Raw genomic sequence first — 18,166 nt, 5'->3', positions numbered from 1 at the left:
AGACTCCAAGAATTATCCAAAGGAAGGCCTTAAACAATCGAGTGAAGTTCTAAGTTGCTGCAGAAGTATTTTCATTTATACACACACACATCCTATTATTGCCCCAGTTAGCAGAAAGCAAACAAGGTACAGTAGCCTCAGAGATCTGTAGGCTCCTAATCCAACTTCCATAAAAGACTCTCAGAACAACGGTAGGGTTCATTTTGCTTGGTTTTATTTTTGGTTCGTTTTTCAAAGATATGCAATTTTAGTCTCTTCAAAAAAGACAAACTCAGGATACCAAAGCCAAGAGTTTTATACTCTTCTGGAGTTTCATTACCAAAGACGACTATAATTTCTTCACCCAAGACTATTTACCCCACCTCCATTATCAATGCTTTTCCTTACTGCTAAATTGAGAAATATTAAATGACTTGCCAGATATTAAGCTGGCAACATAACATCTGAACCCATTGATCTGTCTAAATTTTCAAGTAGACCATGAAAAACAGTCATGACCATTTGCCATATGTAATGTAAGAAGTCTTTTTAAAAATACATATTTTAAGTCAACTTAGTTTATAGAAAAAGAGATGATTACAAACATTATTAGAAGTTTTAATAATAATTTAAGCAAAATGAACTCAAATTCTTATTCTGTATTTTTCTGGTTTTAAAGGTATTTGTATAGGGTGCCTTCATGGCTCAGTGGTTAAGCGGCTGCCTTCAGCTCAGGTCATGATCCCAGGGTCCTGGGATCGAGTCCCACATGGGGCTCCCTGCTCAGCAGGGAGTCTGCTTCTCTCTCTGCCCCTCCCTACTCCTGTTCATGCACACACGCTCTCTCTCTCTCCACCCCCCGCAAAAATAAATAAAAAGTAAAAAAAAAAAAAAGTAAAGGTATTTGTATATATCCTATATGAGCAATGCCCTTTGACTACAACTAACTGCTCCTCATCAATCTATAAACATGATATCCACCTTGTAAATACTACTTCCAAATTTCAAATAAACCTCTAATAGGTTCCAGCTTATCATTAATTCTGGTCCTTTTTCTTGAACTTACATCATCAAATGCAGTACTTTGGAAAAATTGAATCATTCAAAAATTTTGTTGAAGACCGCCATCTTCTTTGATCCAGAATTATATTTTCTTCTTTAGACTTTCAAACACCATTTAGAATGATCAATCCACTGATTTTTTTCATTTCTACATGAACTTTTCCTTCCAATCATTTCCATGTAATACACCTGCCTTTTTATTCACTTAGAATCTGTGCCAAGTAAATTGTGGTGTGTAACTATCAAAACCATGGAAGAACACTGTCACATGCCTTTTAGCAAAATAAGATGTTCCATGTTCTTGTCAGAAAACATTGCATAAATTTTGTACAAAGAAGTCCTTTCTATTGAATGACATACTAAGAAAACCAATTTCCTTTTGTCCACAGAAATACACTATGCACTAATGAATTCTTGAGTTAGATAAAAATTTGAGTGCTGCTCGCTCTGTCTTTTTAAATTCATCCTCAGATGGTCTAATAATTGTAAAATGTCTTCTTCTGTCAATTTTTTCACCTTATCATTAAGGTCAGAAAATAAACAATTCTGCATTCTTAATTAAATTCAATGAAAGCTGAAAATAAGACCACAAAGATGGTGTCCACAAATTTCTTTTACATCAATTACACCAGTATTTCTCAACCTTTTTTTTTTCATTATTGCTCCCCACTAGGAAGCCATTTCAGACCATTTTTTTCTTAATTGCCCCCCCGTGAAATTTTAATACTAAAGATATACTATATAGATGTACTGTAGCTCATTGGAGGGTCAGAAACCATATGATACCTAAAATGTTTTTGCCCTCCCCAAATACCAGTTTCTGTTCCCACTGAGAAAACAAATTTCTATCTTCTTAAAATATGATCCAGTACTTTGGGAAATGCAGTAAACAGAGGGTGAGCCAAAAGTGATGATTTATTTTCTAGAGGTAATTCCAGTATTCTTGTCTTCTCATTATTTTATAGTCCTTACTATAGTAGGAACAACCGATGAATAATGGTGAAATAGTAAAATGTTTTAAGGTATAGGAAAATTAAGATCACAAAGACCCCATAATGAATCCTAAATTTATAAAAACATGTCCAATGAATTTACATATGGTATTGTAAGACAGAATAAATTTTATTTAAGTAATTTTCTCTTTGTTTTTGAAAGACCTCTTTAAAAAAACAAAATTAGGGGTACCTGGGTGGCTTGGTCAGTTAAGCAGCTACCTTCAGCTCAGGTCATGATCTCAGGGTCCTGGGATCAAGCCCCAAGTCGGGCTCCCCTCTTAGCAGAGAGTTTGTTTATCCCCCTCTCTCTGCCCCTCTCCTTGCTTGTGCTCTCTCTCAGATAAATAAATAAAATCTTAAAAAAAAAAAGTCATAAAATATCAATCCTTACAAAAGGTTGAAAAAGAGGTTAATATCACTAAAGTTAAGACAATCAGAAAATATGTGGTTCTAGGCAAGAAGTAATAGGAAGTGTTACCTCTAACTCAACTTTTAAATCTAATCACAAGCCATCAGAAAATATATGTGACAGAAAAACCATTAAAATCAGCAGGAAACAATGGCCACAGAGTGCCAAAATATGTAACATTCTACAAAACAACCAACCAGATTTCTTCAACAAGCCAACAGCATGAAAACAGAGGGAAAAAAACAGAGAAACTATTTGAAATTAATAGTATAACCAAATGCAATAAATTGATTTTGCTTGTATATTAATTAGAAGAAAATGATTTATAAAAAGACATCTAAATAAAGATGAATATGAACTATTTTATGACATAGAATCATTATCAATATTAGGTGTAATCACAGCAATTATGATTGTGTAAGAAAATATCCTTTTTACATGGATTATTTATTTAAGGGTAAAACAACATAATGTCTAGAATTATTTTAAGTACTAAAGCAAAATAAGGGAGGTAGATGTAACAATTATAGCAAAACAAAGATGGTTTGAGAGTTCGTAATAAGTTCATGGTTATTTCATTTTGAAATTCTCCGTAAATTTTGAAATTCTACTCCGTAAATATTTAACACATTTAAAATACTTTATTAAAAAAATCATTTAAGATGAACCATGAGAGACTATGGACGCTGGGAAACAAACTGAGGTTTCAGAGGGGAGGGGGGGTGGGGGAATCGGGTAACCGGGTGATGGGCATTAAGGAGGGCACGTGTTGTGATGAGCACTGGGTGTTATACGCAACTAATGAAATCACTGAACACTAACTATAGTACTATAGTACTATACAGTGGTTAACTGAACATAACAAAAAAAGTTAAAATTTAAAAAAATGTAGAAGTAATAAACTTTTCCAGTGTCTGGTCATACAACTAGTGACTGACAAAGGCAGGATTAAAACCAAGGTCTTCTGTCTTTGAGTCTAGTGCTTTTGGTACAGTACCATGCTGCTAACACTTCTACTCAAAACTTTGTTTTACAATGCACAAAAACCACCACCCAAAACATTCGTCACAACTGAAAATACATACATAAGATGCAAAAAACTTCTAGATTTCCTTTGCTAACGTTATGAATACAGTCCAATGAGTAGGTACTGCTCAGGTTGATAGGTAAGCAAGAGTGCATCATATTCCTTGTTATCAGTTTAGCAGAACTTACTAAGAAACTGATTCTAAATTAAATTTTGTTCAGAGATCTAGAATTAGCAAGTTTAGTACTTCTGAGTATCTTGTTGGATCTATTATAGAACTCGAAGACCAACTAAAAAGCAACAATGTCTTGCTACACCAAAAAGCTGTAATTAATAATTCATTTTACAATAATGAAATATAGTTCATAAGTTGTCACACCACTTTAAAAAATAAACATTTAACATGTAAAGTATAAATTAGGGAGAAGTCCTTCAATTTTTCAATTCATTATCTTTCAAATTTTATTACTTCATTAGATCAAATAGTCCATGCATGGCTGAATAAATTATATCCTTCAGCAGATAAAGTAAATTTCTACCCCAAATTAATTATTTCGAAAACCTGAACCTTTTCAAATAAATTCAATGCTACTTTTTCCCCTCTGTGGAAATGAGATCACTCATCACAAAATCCATATACATGTATAGCACAGATGATAATGAAATTCCTATTTCAGCTAAAGCTTATTCTTACAAAGTGTTGATATCCTTCAATTAATGCTAAGATAAGAGAGTATCTTAAACTATTAAACTACCTCTACCTTGCATTTCCATATTCTTATTTGTACAAAAAGAGTGGTTTTTTGGGGCACCTGAGTGGCTCAGTTGTCAAGCGTCTGCCTTCGGCTCGGGTCATGATCCCAGGGTTCTGGAATCGAGCCCCGCATCGGACTCCCTGCTTCGAGGGAAGCCTGCTTCTCCCTCTCCCACTCCCCCTGCTTGCGTTCCCTCTCCCGCTGCCTCTCTCTGTCAAATAAATGAATAAAATCTTTAAAAGAAAAAAAAAGGTGGTTTCTTACAAGTTTTAAGAAATTCCTCAAGAGATCATATTACTCAACAAAAATTTATAACTAAAGCTGTAAATTGATATTTAAAGACACCAGAGTACAGAAAATTACATTTTTCCATGATTTTTCAGCTTTAGGAGAATCAAAGTGTTTTATCATAAACCATCAATCAAGGACAAAGACAAGCCAGATTTAGCAAACTTCTAGTCCAAACACTTCTAAATAAAAAAATCAATTCTATATTATTACTGATGAAAGTCCTCTAGCTTAACCTTAAAAAATTCTACTTATAAGGATGAAGATTGGTATTTTGAAGTCAGTCTATCAAGCTCTTAACTAGAATTGTTTGAAAAGCTCTTCTCTGTTGAACTGAGATCTGCTGTCAGAGATAGCACTTGGTTGTGTCACCCATTCTAATATGAGAAAATATTCACTACATGCCAAATGCCCCATATTAAAAAAAAAAAGCCCGAATATTTCTCATTCATTCCATAAACAGAATGGTTTCCAATCCACTCAACAACCAACCCTGCATGCTATCTAGTTTGACACCATCTCAAAGTATACTACCTATAAATGATCCAGGAATCTATGTATGACATAAGCGGGATAGAGTACTACTGTTACTTCTTCTCATTTATAAAACAGAATTCTACTAATAAAGACTAATAAGACATTCCTCATTTCCTAATATGTGGCAATAACACTATTCTTTATATGGATCTTAAGTTCAAGTAAAATCCCAGGTATATGCCCACTAATTACTACAACAATAATTTTTCCAACTCTCCATTCTCATAGTTCATTTTAATGCATTAAAAAAAGAAATCTCAGTCGTAGTTCTTCAGTTCAGTACATACTTTTCTGCTTCATCCAAACCACTGATTAAAAAATCCAAATCAGATTAGAATATTAGATGAGACATATTTTTCAGAAGATAGACTCCGTAAGAAACCTTATCAAAGGTTGAAAATATTTGAACAATGAAACTCCATGCATCTCATATTATCCATTTAACCTTGAAACTTACATATAAATTTAAATATATATATATGTAAAGTGACACACAGAAAAATCACTTACTTGTTCCTTCTATAAGCAGTTCTTGTCCATGACTACCCAAAAGTGTCCGAGAAAGAAAAGGTGCAAAATCCACAAAAATCTCTCGCAGAAGAGGAGCTGCCTTTTCCAAAGCATGTTCAAGCCTCTCTGTAATACTAATGGAAAGATGCTATATGAACTATTCATTAAATTTACAATTTTCAGTTTTTAAAATGAGTTTCCACAGAAATGTAAAATTCATGAGAAATTAAAAATTACATAAAGACTCATTATACTCACTATACATATCATTCCTTCTGCTGGAATACCCTTTATTATTAAGTTCTATACTACCAACCCCAGCCCTAACAAACAATTTGGTAAACAACCACTCTAAGCATCAGCTCTTACTGGAAATTTTAATGGGTCAGTTGAGAGCACTTGATTTTAACACCATTATGACCTAAAAAAACTCTACCAAATCCTTATCAAATTTGTCTATTCATGGGGCACCTGAGTGGCTCAGTCGGTTTAAGCATCTGCCTTCAGCTCAGGTTATGATCTCAGGGTCCTGGGACAGAGCCCTGCATTGGGCTCCTTGCTTTAAGGGGAGTCGGCTTCTCCCTCTTCTTCTCCCTCTGCCCCTCCCCCAACTCGTACCACTCTCTCTCAAATAAAGTCTTTAAGAGAAAAAAGTTTGTCTATTAATAAACATCAACACCTTCAGTTCAAGAATTATGTTTTCATTTCTAAGTTCTCAGCTGCACCATATACCATAGGCTCCATAAATATTTATAAACTGAATTAGTTTATATTCTTTTTTCATTGACATCTTTATCTCTAAGAATTTTTTTCTAAAGCAATCTGAACAACTTTTCATTTGAAATTAGTATACTGGCACATTTATAATGACCTCAATTTACATATTAATGTCTTTGTGATTATATGCACATATACATGTATGTATACACACATAAACACATATACAAACACACAAAAATATATATTTAATGAGTTAAAATAAACAAGCTCCCTGCATTTCAGGAAATTCAGAGGTATCCACAACTTTAGTTCCTAACTTATAAATGAAACATATATACAAACAGCCACTACTTACCTATTTATTCACATAAGGAGTACTTCATAATACCAACAAGAGTTTCTACTGAAACTGTCACCTGTTAAGCTGATGGAAATTTCTTCTGCCAATTAGCATCTCGTCCTAGGTACTACCCTTAATACTATTCCTCTCTACTTATAGAGATTCACCTCTGGATAATATCAAACTACAAGATTACACTTACAGCACTCTAGTGTCTATATTTGTGGAGTGCTATGGATTTTCCAGTTGTGGAAGGAGGATCAAGAACTCTGACCACGAAGGCTCTAGTGGTAGAAAATATTCATAGTGTCCCAACTTAGAATTTGAAATGCATATTCCCAATTTAAAAAGGTTAAAATCTACCTACTATTCAGTTTCACTGTGGCTTTGGATGACTGCCTTTAACTTATTTCAGAATTTTTGTAGAAAACGAACAATGGATTTTAAATTTCCAGTTTATAATCATAGGAAACCTAATAAGTTACTACTTGTGTGATTAAATATTTGTTTTGCATGCAGCACTTATTAATCATAATAGCCACTTCTCATAAACCTTTTACATCTCATAATCTTTAAAAAGGAACTTCTAAAATATTCAAGCCTCTAAATGTCACTTAAGTTTTTTAAAAAAGAAATAGACAAAAGAAAGGTAAAAAAAGAAAAAAGAATTGTAGCTAGACAGTTTAAAGAGTCATCAAAAGGAATAAATCACAAATATCCAAGTTAATAGCTTTAATACCTCATATTTGAAACCTGGTCTTGTGGAACTGAGCCAACTGTTGGCACCGAGGGCAATTTTGCATTAGATGATCTACCACCTATAAAAGAAAATAACCATTTACAGGAACTTTCTGTTTTCAGATAAAGGTTCAAACAAAGAAGCTATCTCTATACCAAGTCAACAAAAAACATTACAATGCATTTTTAAATGTCCATTATAACTTGGATAACATTAAAATCTATCAACAAGGTCCTTCTTTAATCATTTAACATGTTTGATTATTACACCAAGTTTGATTATTTTACCAAGTAACCTATGATCCATCAGCTGCAGAGAATATAGAAAACTAAATTCTGACTCACTAAATTGGCGTCATGATTGCTTCTATCCAACAAGTGGTGATAGAGATTTACAAATAGAAACTTTTTAAAATTGAAGCAAAAAGCATAAACAGCTAATTCCAAATTTAGCCTCAAGCACATAAACCTCCACTTCCATAAAAACTGACCTTATTCAGTCACTTATGCTATAGCCTGACAGCTTCTGAGTCTAGCCTAACAAACATAACCCAGTAAATACTTGAGAAAACTTTCTTAAATGATTCAAATAGAAGTTATATTCCCTCATTTGTATCCTCAATGTAATTAGAACATAACCTGTTGGTGTATTTGTCACACTGTACTTCAATTGATTTTTTAAATATCCTTCTTCCTACTATACACAACTACTAGACCTCATCTTTTTCATCCATCTCTAAGCCTAGAGAAGTTGACAAAAGAAGGTCCTCAATCTACGTTAACTGCTGAAATTATTCCCTTAATCATTCCCACCTCCCATATTTTACAGGTCAATCTTCCCACCTGCTATATACTTCTCTATTTCCTACGTTTTTAAGTCCATCTCTTTGTTCAAACTACTGTGTAAAGTTAATTTCTACCATGTGATTTTATTTTACTCTCCAATGAATACTTCCAGATACCCTTAAATACTCTTGTATATTTTGTTGATTGGCCAATTCGTCCTCTTATATTACAAAAATATTCAAACTCTTTTATCCTATACAAGAATTATCATCTTTGTTTTCAACAAATAACTGTTTACTTAGCAAGAGAAAAATAATCACCAGAAAAGTAACTCTGGAAGAATAAAAGAACATACAGCCATGAAAACAACATACATTATGACAAGTCTTAAAAGAGTGGATCTAGAAGACTAATTTGTAGGATAATTTACTGAGGCTTAAGGAGTTCTAAAAGCTCAAGAAAGAAAAGGGAGGGGAGGAGCAAGATGGCAGAGGAATAGGAGGCCTAAATTTCATCTGGTCTCAGGAATTCAGCTAGATAGGGATTAAACCATTCTGAACACCTACTAATTCAACCGGAGATTGAAGAAAAGAATAGCAGCAACTCTGAAAAGAAAAGCGACCAGTTTCTGGAAGGTAGGACGCACAGAGAAGTGAATCCGAGGCGATATTCAGGAAGACAGATGGCAGGGGAGTGGCCTCCACAGCCGCTTCTGACAAGTGATAGAACAGCAGAGCCCAAAATCGGAACCTTTAGAAGTCCACTCCGCTGAGGGACGTTGCTCAAGTGGCTAAGCTGGGGGGAAACCCTCCCGGGACAGTGTGGTCTCAGGACCCTCAGGGTCACAGAAAGTCAGGGGGTGCCTGAGTGCGGCAGAGCTCCCAGGGATGGGGCGGGGAAGCCGGCTGCAAAGATGGAGCCCAGAAGGGGGCTCTCAGCTCAGGGTTCCCATAAACCGTGATCTGCGGCACAGTCGGGCCACTGCTCTTCCAAAAGGGACCCACAAGCAGCAGAGCCGGGGAGACCCCCCCTTCCTCCCCCAGGAGGAGCAGCGCGGGAGCGCACCGCAGGGATCTGCTGGGTTTGGAGACTCCACACGGGGTCGAGTGCCAGAGAAAGAAACACTGGGGTCACAGGCCGCCTGAGCAGAGTGCGGCCAGACACCAGGGAGACGGGAGTGACTGACTGCTCTTCTCTGGGGGCGCACTGAGGAGTAGGGCCCTAAGTTCTCCGCTCCTCCGGGCGGAGATTGGGAGGCTGCCATTTTCACTCTCGTCCTCCAAGGCTGTACGGAAAGCTTGCAGGGAACAAAAGCTCCGGAGAGCAAACCCCAGCAGATTACTTAGCCCGGACCAGCAAGGACCGGGCAATTCCACCTCCGTCAAAGTCATTTGGGAACCACGGCAACAGGCCCCTCCCCCAGATCAGCAAGAACAGCCAGCCAAGGCCAAGTTTACCGATCAATGAGAACGGGAGAACTCCAGCGCTAGGGGAATACTGCACATAGAATTCATGGCTTTTTTCCCATGATTATTTTGTCTTTCAAAGTTAATTTTTTTAATTTTTTAAAAAATTTTTCTTTTCCCTTTTTCAATCAACATCTTATCGATCCTTTTAAAAATTTTTTTCATTTCTAGAATATTCTATCCTTTCATAGTAGTTAACCTTATTTTTGTTTTATATATATATATAATGTTCTGTCTTTAAAATTTTAGGATACACTTTCTTCTAACAGACAAAAATATACCCTAAATCTCTAGTGTATGGCTTTGTTCTAGTCTCCTGCCTGATCACATTCTCTCCTTTTTTTTTTTTAAATCCTCTTCTTTCTTTTTTCAACCAACTTCTAATCTTATCAATTCCTTTTATAAAATCTTTTATAATTTTCATCTTTACAGTCAAATTCCATCCCTTCCTCGTATTTATCTTTATTTTTGTACAAATATAAGCTTTTCTTTCTTTAAAATTTTGGGAGGCACTTTCTTCTAACAGACCAAAATATGCCCAAAATCTAGTGTATGGCACTGATCTATGCACCAGCCTGATCATATTTGATAACATTCTGTTTTCTGTTTGTTTGTTTTGTTTTATCTTTTTCTTTTCTTTCTTTCCCTTTCTTTTCCCCTACTTTCAGGTCTCTTCTGATTTGTTTAGTGTATATTTTTCTGGGGTCTTTGTTACCCTGTTAGCATTTTGTTCTCTCATTTATCTATTCTCCTCTGGACAAAATGACAAGACGGAAAAAATCACCTCAAAAAAAAGAACAAGAGGCAGTACCGACTGCCAGGGACCTAATCAATATGGACATTAGTAAGATGTCAGAACTAGAGTTCAGAATGATGATTTTAAAGATACTAGCTTGGCTTGAAATAAGCATGGAAGATATTAGAGAAACCCTTTCTGGAGAAATAAAAGAACTAAAATCTAACCAAGTTGAAATAAAAAAGGCTATTACTGAGGTGCAATCAAAAATGGAGGCTCTGGGGCGCCTGGGGGGCTCAGTTGTTAAGCATCTGCCTTCGGCTCAGGTCATGGTCCTAGGGTCCTCGGATCGAGCCCCACATCAGGCTCCCTGCTCAGCGGGAAGCCTGCTTCTCCCTCTCCCACTCCCCCTGCCTGTACTCCCTCTCTCGCTGGGTCCCTCTCTGTCAAGTAAATAAATAAAATCTTTAAAAAAAAAAAAAAAATGGAGGCTCTAACTGCTAGGATAAATGAGGCAGAAGAGAGAATTAATGATATAGAAGACCAAATGATGCAAAATAAAGAAGCTGAGAAGAAGAGAGATAATCAACTACTGGATCAGAGGGCAGAATTCGAGAGATAAGTGATACCATAAGATAAAACAATATTAGAATAATTCGAATCCCAGAATAAAAAGAAAGAGAGAGAGGGGCTGAAGGTATATTGGAGCAAATTACAGCGGAGAACTTCCCTAATTTGGGGAAGGAAACAGGCATCAAAATCCAGGAGGCACAGAGAACGCCCCTCAAAATCAACAAAAATAGGTCAACACCCCGACATCTAACAGTAAAATTTACGAGCCTCAGAGACAAAGAGAAAATCCTGAAAGCAGCTCGGGAGAAGAGATCTGTAACCTACAATGGTAGAAACATTAGACCGCCAACAGACCTGTCCACAGAGACCTCGCAGGCCAGAAAGGACTGGCATGATATATTCAGAGCATTAAATGAGAAAAATATGCAGCCAAGAATACTATATCCAGCTAGGCTGTCACTGAAAAGAGAAGGAGAGAAAAAAGCTTCCAGGACAAACAAAAACGAAAGGAACTTGCAAACACAAAACCAGACCTACAAGAAATATTGAAAGGGGTCCTCTAAGCAAAGAGAGAGCCTAAAAGTAACATAGACCAGAAAGGGACACAGACAATATACAGTAAGAGCCACCTAAGAGGCAATACAATGGCACTAAATTCCTATCTTTCAATAGTTACCCTGAATGTAAATGGGCTAAATGCCCCAATCAAAAGACACAGGCTATCAGACTGGATAAAAAAAACAAGAGCCATCCATATGCTGTCTGCAAGAGACTCATTTTAGACCCAAAGACACCCCCAGATTGAAAGTGAGGGGGTGGAAAATCATTTACCATGCTAATGGACACCAAAAGAAAGCTGCGGTGGCAATCCTTATATCAGACAAATTAGATTTTAAACCAAAGACTATAGTAAGAGATGAGGAAGGACACTGTATCATACTTAAAGGGTCTATCCGACAAGATCTGACAGTTGTAAATATCTATGCCCCTAACATAGGAGCAGCCAATTATATAAGGCAATTAATAACAAAAGCAAAGAAACACACTGACAACAATACAATAATAGTGGGGGACTTTAACACCCCCCTCACTGAAATGGACAGATCCTCTAAGCAAAAGATCAACAAGGAAATAAAGACTTTAAATGACACACTGGACCAAATGGACTTCACAGACATATTCAGAAATTCCATCCCAAAGCAACAGAATAAATATTCTTCTCTAGTGCCCATGGAACATTCTCCAGAATAGATCACAACCTACGTCACAAATAGGTCTCAACCAGTACCAAAAGATTGGGATCATTCCCTGCCTATTTTCAGACCACAATGCTTTGAAACTAGAACTCAATCACAAGAGGAAAGTCGGAAAGAACTCAAATACATGGAGGCTAAAGAGCATCTTACTAAAGAATGAATGGGTCAACCAGGAAATTAAAGAAGAATTTTAAAAAATCATGGAAACAAATGAAAATGAAAACACAACTGTTCAAGATCTTTGGGATACAGCAAAGGTGGTCCTAAGAGGAAAATATATAGCAATACAAGCCTTTCTCAAGAAACAAGAAAGGTCTCAAATACACAACCTAACCCTACACCTAAAGGAGCTGGAGAAAGAACAACAAATAAAGCCTGAACCCAGCAGGAGAAGAGAAATAATAAAGATCAGAGCAGGAATCAATGAAATAGACACCAAAAGAACAGCAGAACAGATCAATGAAACTAGGAGCTGGTTCTTTGAAAGAATTAACAAGATTGATAAACCCCTGCCCAGACTTACCAAAAAGAAAAGAGAAAGGACCCAAATAAATAAAATCATGAATGAAAGAGGAAAGATCACAACCAACACCAAAGAAATACAATTATAAGAACATATTATGAGCAACTATATGCCAGCAAATTAGATAATCTGCAAGAAATGGATGCATTCCTAGAGATGTATCAACTATCAAAACTGAACCCGGAAGAAATAGAAAACCTGAACAGACCTATAACCACTAAGGAAACTGAAGCAGTCATCAAAAATCTCCCAACAAACAAAAGCCCAGGGCCAGATGGCTTCCCAGGGGAATTCTACCAAACATTTCAAGAAGAATTAATACCTATTCTTCCGAAACTGTTCCAAAAAATAGAAATGGAAGGAAAACTTCCAAACTCGTTTTATGAGGCCACCATTACCTTGATCCCAAAACCAGACAAAGACCCCCATCAAAAAGGAGAATTACAGACCAATGCCTTGATAAACATGGATGCAAAAATTCTCACCAAAATACTAGCCAATAGGATCCAACAGTACATTCAAAGGATTATTCACCATGACCAAGTGGGATTTATCCCTGGGCTGCAAGGTTGGTTCAACATCCACAAATCAACATGATACATTAATAAAAGAAAGAACAAGAACCATAGGATCCTCTCAATAGATGCAGAAAAAGCATTTGACAAAGTACAACATCCTTTCTTGATCAAAACTCTTCAGAGTATAGGGACAGAGGGTACATACCTCATTATCATAAAAGCCATCTATGAAAAACCCACAGCGAATATCATTCTCAATGGGGAAAAAATGAGAGCTTTCCCCCTAAGGTCAGGAACACGGCAGGGATGTCCACTCTCACCACTGCTATTCAACATAGTATTGGAAGTCCTAGCCACAGCAATCAGACAACAAAAAGAAATCAAAGGCATCCAAATCAGCAAGGAAGAAGTCAAACTCTCATTCTTTGCAGATGATATGATACTTTATGTGGAAAACCCAAAAGATTCCACCCCAAAACTGCTAGAACTCATACAGGAATTCAGTAAAGTGGCAGGATATAAAATCAATGCACAGAAATCAGTGGCATTCCTATACACCAACAAGACAGAAGAGAGAGAAATTAAGGAGTCGATCCCATTTACAATTGCACCCAAAACCATAAGATACCTAGGAATAAATCTAACCAAAGAGGCAAAGGATCTGTACTCAAAAACTATAAAATACTCATGAAAGAAATTGAGGAAGACACAAAGAAATGGAAAAACATTCCATGCTCATGGATTGGAAGAACAAATATTATGAAGATGTCAATGCTACCTAGAGCAATCTACACATTCAATGCAATCCCTATCAAAATACCATCAACTTTTTCAAAGAAATGGAACAAATAATCCTAAAATTTGTATGGAACCAGAAAAGACCCCAAATAGCCAGAGGAATGTTGAAAAAGAAAACCAAAGCTGGTGGCATCATAATGCTGGACTTCAAGCTCCATTACAAAGCTGTCATCATCAAGACAGTATGGTACTGGCACAAAAACAGACACATAGATCAATGGAACAGAGAGCCCAGAAATGGACCCTCAACTCTGTGGTCCACCAATCTTTGACAAAGCAGAAAAGAATGTCCAATTGAAAAAAGACAGTCTCTTCAACAAACATATTTTATAATCAAAGGCATCTGAACAATTGTAGTCAGCCATAGTTGACACCTAACTGTAAGAGGAAACAGTGGATAAAATCAAGAAAGCAACAGATTCAAATCCAAGATATGGTAAAAGACTAAGAAAGGAAGAACTTTTTATTTAAAATCTTTATCTTGGCAGGCTACAATCTTCAAGATCACATAAAATGGACGCCTAGAGGAAAAACAGTTGTATAATTTCAACATACTGTGTAAGTATAATGATTTACTTGTAGTGAAGATGAACCTCTAAGCTCCATTCCAAAAGTGTAAGCCACAGAAGATCATCTCCATCACCCCCCTTACTACAAAAGGATACCAAATGTGGCAGTAAATTTAACTGGGCTTAAAAGCATAGAGTTCTTTTTATTTTTTTTAAGGGGGGGGGGTGTTTGGGGGAGGGGTAGAGGAAAAGGGAGAGAGAGAATCCCAAGCAGGCTCCATGCCCAGGACAGACCCCCGACACAGGGCTCGGTCTCACAACCCTGAGATCATGACCTGAGTGGAAATCAAGAGTTAATACACTTAACCGACTGAGCCACCCAGGTGCCCCAAGGTTTTCTTATTCTTAATTGCATGGTTACCCTAAAAGAAACCAGATTCCTGAGTGAACCTTGAGGACTGAAACAAGCATGCAGCTTTATTCACTCATTTATTTATTGAAAATTATCTTTTGAGAACAAAGAGAAGACTAGGTATTGTTCTGGATGCTTGGGACATATGCTTATATTAACAAAAAGTTCAGCCCTTGTAGGGGAAGACAGACAATATATAATAAACATAATAAGTAAGTTGGAAGCTAGAAGGTGGTTGTGCTATGGGAAATAATAGAGAATAATGAGGGGAAATGGAAGCATGGGGTGGGGTTTAGTGAAAGCTGGTTGCATCTTTAGATATGATGGTCAAGGTGAAACCTAGGGAAGGTGACCTATGAGCAAAAGTCTGAAGGCAGGGAAAGAGTTAGCCAAGAAGAGAATCTGTATCTGAGAATCTGTAATCTGTGTTACAAGTAAAATCAGTTGTTTTCCCATTATGACTACAATATAAAAATAACTGTGCTTTAAAGAGCAAAAGGTCCCTCTTTTCCAAACCTTAAGCTAGTCAGGCCTCAAGCCATTAGCTTAAATAGATCAAGGAAATCATTTGCATCAGGATGGGGGCCACACTGACCAGGAGCAAAGTATAGGAGCTCAAACAATGTGAGGAGTACATTTAAGTATAAAAGAAAACTAAAAAAAACTTTGAGGTAATGATTTGAAATTAAGGGCATTTGTGTGAATTCATGGTTTCACTAAATACAGGTAATATATAAAAGTATATATGAAATATATACCCTCATTCAAATACATATCCATATATAGTCCCCTAGTTCTGTCCACCGAGAGGACTTGGGAGCAACAATACCCTAACACCTCATGTCCAAATCTTTCTTCTAAATACTATTCTTCACTAAGGGAGAGAAATGACCAATTCAAGATCAACTGGAGAAAAGTACACAATGAGCTTGAAACATCTAGTTGTATTTTTTAGAAATCTATCAAAGATATGCCCAAGGAATAATAGGTCATCATTCACAAAAACACAGAAGCCAGCTCGAAGGGACTACCACTGACCAAACTGGAGACATTTTGAGCATAAAAATAAATGATAATAACTATCTACAACCCATCCAAAAAAACAGGAAGCCAAAAAGGCCATACTGATATGATAAATTAACAATCTGAGGAACAGGATATTTAAATAATTTCAAAGTACCTTTCCACAAAACACTTATTAATTACAAAAAGGAAAGAGTAACTTTAACATATAGAAAATTGGCAGTTAGATGTTAATCAAATAATCCAAGTGCACATCATCAATATTGTGACAAGTCAAAACTGTGCACCATATGATGAGCACTGGGTGATTATGGAAGTGTTCAATCACTATATTGTACACCTGAAACTAATATAACACTGTATGTTAACTATACTGGAATTAAAATAAAGACAAAATTGTGCACCAGGTGATTAGATTCTTTTCTTCTCCACCTGTTCTATAATATTCCTACTAAAGAAGTATATCATAATCTGCTTCTAATCATGAGGATCCAGGGACATTCATTTGAGTCATTCCTAGTTCTTTACCATAATAAATAGTGCTTTGCATTTGCTTATATAAATGTATGTGCCTTCCTTGATTTTTTTTAAAGTAGGCTCCATGCCCAGTGTGGAGCCCAGTGAGGAGCTTGAACTCACGACCCTGAGATCAAGATCTGAGCTGAGATCAAGAGTTGGATACTTAACCGACTGAGCCAGCCAGGTGCCCTGCTCCTTGATTTTTTGAGGTAACTTCCTAGAAGTCAATAAACACATACTTTAAATATGGATACATATTGCTAAATTGCTCTGAATAAACAATTTACACTTCCTTGACTACTAGTAAAATTGAATGAATTTTCCCACTTTACTAGAAATAAAACAGGTAACATAAATAACTACTACTCTGACCTTTCGAGCATTTTTGGAGGAATCTTTATCTTCATAATTTGTAATTATTATACATAGTGACATTTTCCTTTTATCACTCATTACAAATACTTAAGTGTGTGGTAATTATTGCCATGCAGAATTCTAAAGCGTTCCTTTTAAATCATTTTACCAGTATGACTTAGAAAACAGAAATACCACCAAATTTTTAACACAGTTGTTAGGATGTTTAAATTTAAAAATCTAAAGCACCTAAGATAGGGGCGCTTGGGGGCTCAGTTGGTTAAGCAACTGCCTTCGGCTCAGGTCATAGATCACAGGGTCCTAGGATCAAGCCCCACGTCAGGCTCCTTGCTCAGCAGGAGAGTCTGCTTCTCCCTCTCCCTCTGCAGCTCCCCCTACCTGTGCTCTCCTGCTCTCTCTCTCTGTCAAATAAATAAAATCCTTAAAAAATAAAAAATAAAGCATCAAAGATAAAGTAGATTCTCCAATGTTGCTTTCCCACATTTCTGCAAAGCACTACAGAAGTCTAGAGCTCTTCTAAGTGCCTCTACTTTATATTCATGATTTCTGTTATCCATTTTTAGTCAAGCCTTCTATTTATATATTACTTACCTATTAAATTCTGATAATAAATATAAATGTCCCTCTACTCTTCTCAGCCTGAAATCCATTTCCCTTCGTGCCTTCAAAAAGAAATGTTAGGTCATTCAAGACCACAGCCTTTCTCTTCCACATCTAAAGGAAATCCTGCTAAGCTCTCAAGTTCTCAACAATCAATCTCTCACATAACTTCCATGCCAATTTCTTTAGAAAACATGTTCTACACTAGCAGAAAACACTTCCTCACTAGCCACCTATAACCAAACCATTCTCAAATTGAATCCTAGCTCTATCAATATTAGGCCAGTTTCTCTGATAGTAACTACCCTTCCGGGGTTGTTATATGATTGAAATATTTGGGGGAAGCAGTAGCAGTGCACAGTAAGTCTGCCACTTATTAGCACTGGACTTGGGTCAAGTACTTAAGCTCTCTGTGCTTTATTTTCCTAATCTATAAAATGAATAGTGATACCTACACTTCACAGAATTATTTTGAGCCTGGCGTATAACAAATACCCAATGAATGATAGCTTCCTTTCTTACCCTTCTACTCTATGACTTCCTTTAAAATACAAAGAAAGTTATCATAGTTCCTTTTAATCTGTACTATAGGCTGAAAATACACCCAAATTCCTCAGTGATTATTCATGTGACATTAAGTACAGGTAACTTAAATGACATGAAGCTTATAAAGTACCTTTTAAAAACTTTAAAAATTTTTTAAAGAAACCAA

General features: G+C 36.4%; 1 protein-coding gene across 5 annotated transcripts in view; it reads right to left on the bottom strand.

Annotated features, from left to right (window-relative positions):
* Window positions 1-18,166, bottom strand: part of LRBA (LPS responsive beige-like anchor protein) — a 741,906-nt gene that overhangs the window by 501,627 nt on the left and 222,113 nt on the right. For all 5 annotated transcript variants that reach the window (XM_028125276.1, XM_028125281.1, XM_028125278.1 and 2 more), the window contains exons 32-33: window positions 7,362-7,440; window positions 5,563-5,696 (exon numbers count right to left, since the gene is read on the bottom strand). In XM_028125276.1, coding sequence (XP_027981077.1) covers window positions 5,563-5,696; window positions 7,362-7,440 — 213 coding nt within the window. The remainder of the gene's footprint in view (window positions 1-5,562; window positions 5,697-7,361; window positions 7,441-18,166) is intronic.

Source organism: Eumetopias jubatus, unplaced genomic scaffold (genome assembly GCF_037043125.1).
Source record: "Eumetopias jubatus isolate StellerSeaLion01/CBP00866 unplaced genomic scaffold, mEumJub1_p1.0 scaffold_2, whole genome shotgun sequence".
Taxonomy (NCBI): domain Eukaryota; kingdom Metazoa; phylum Chordata; class Mammalia; order Carnivora; family Otariidae; genus Eumetopias; species Eumetopias jubatus.
Note: the sequence above shows the minus strand (reverse complement) of the source record. Positions and strands in the feature narration are given on the sequence as shown.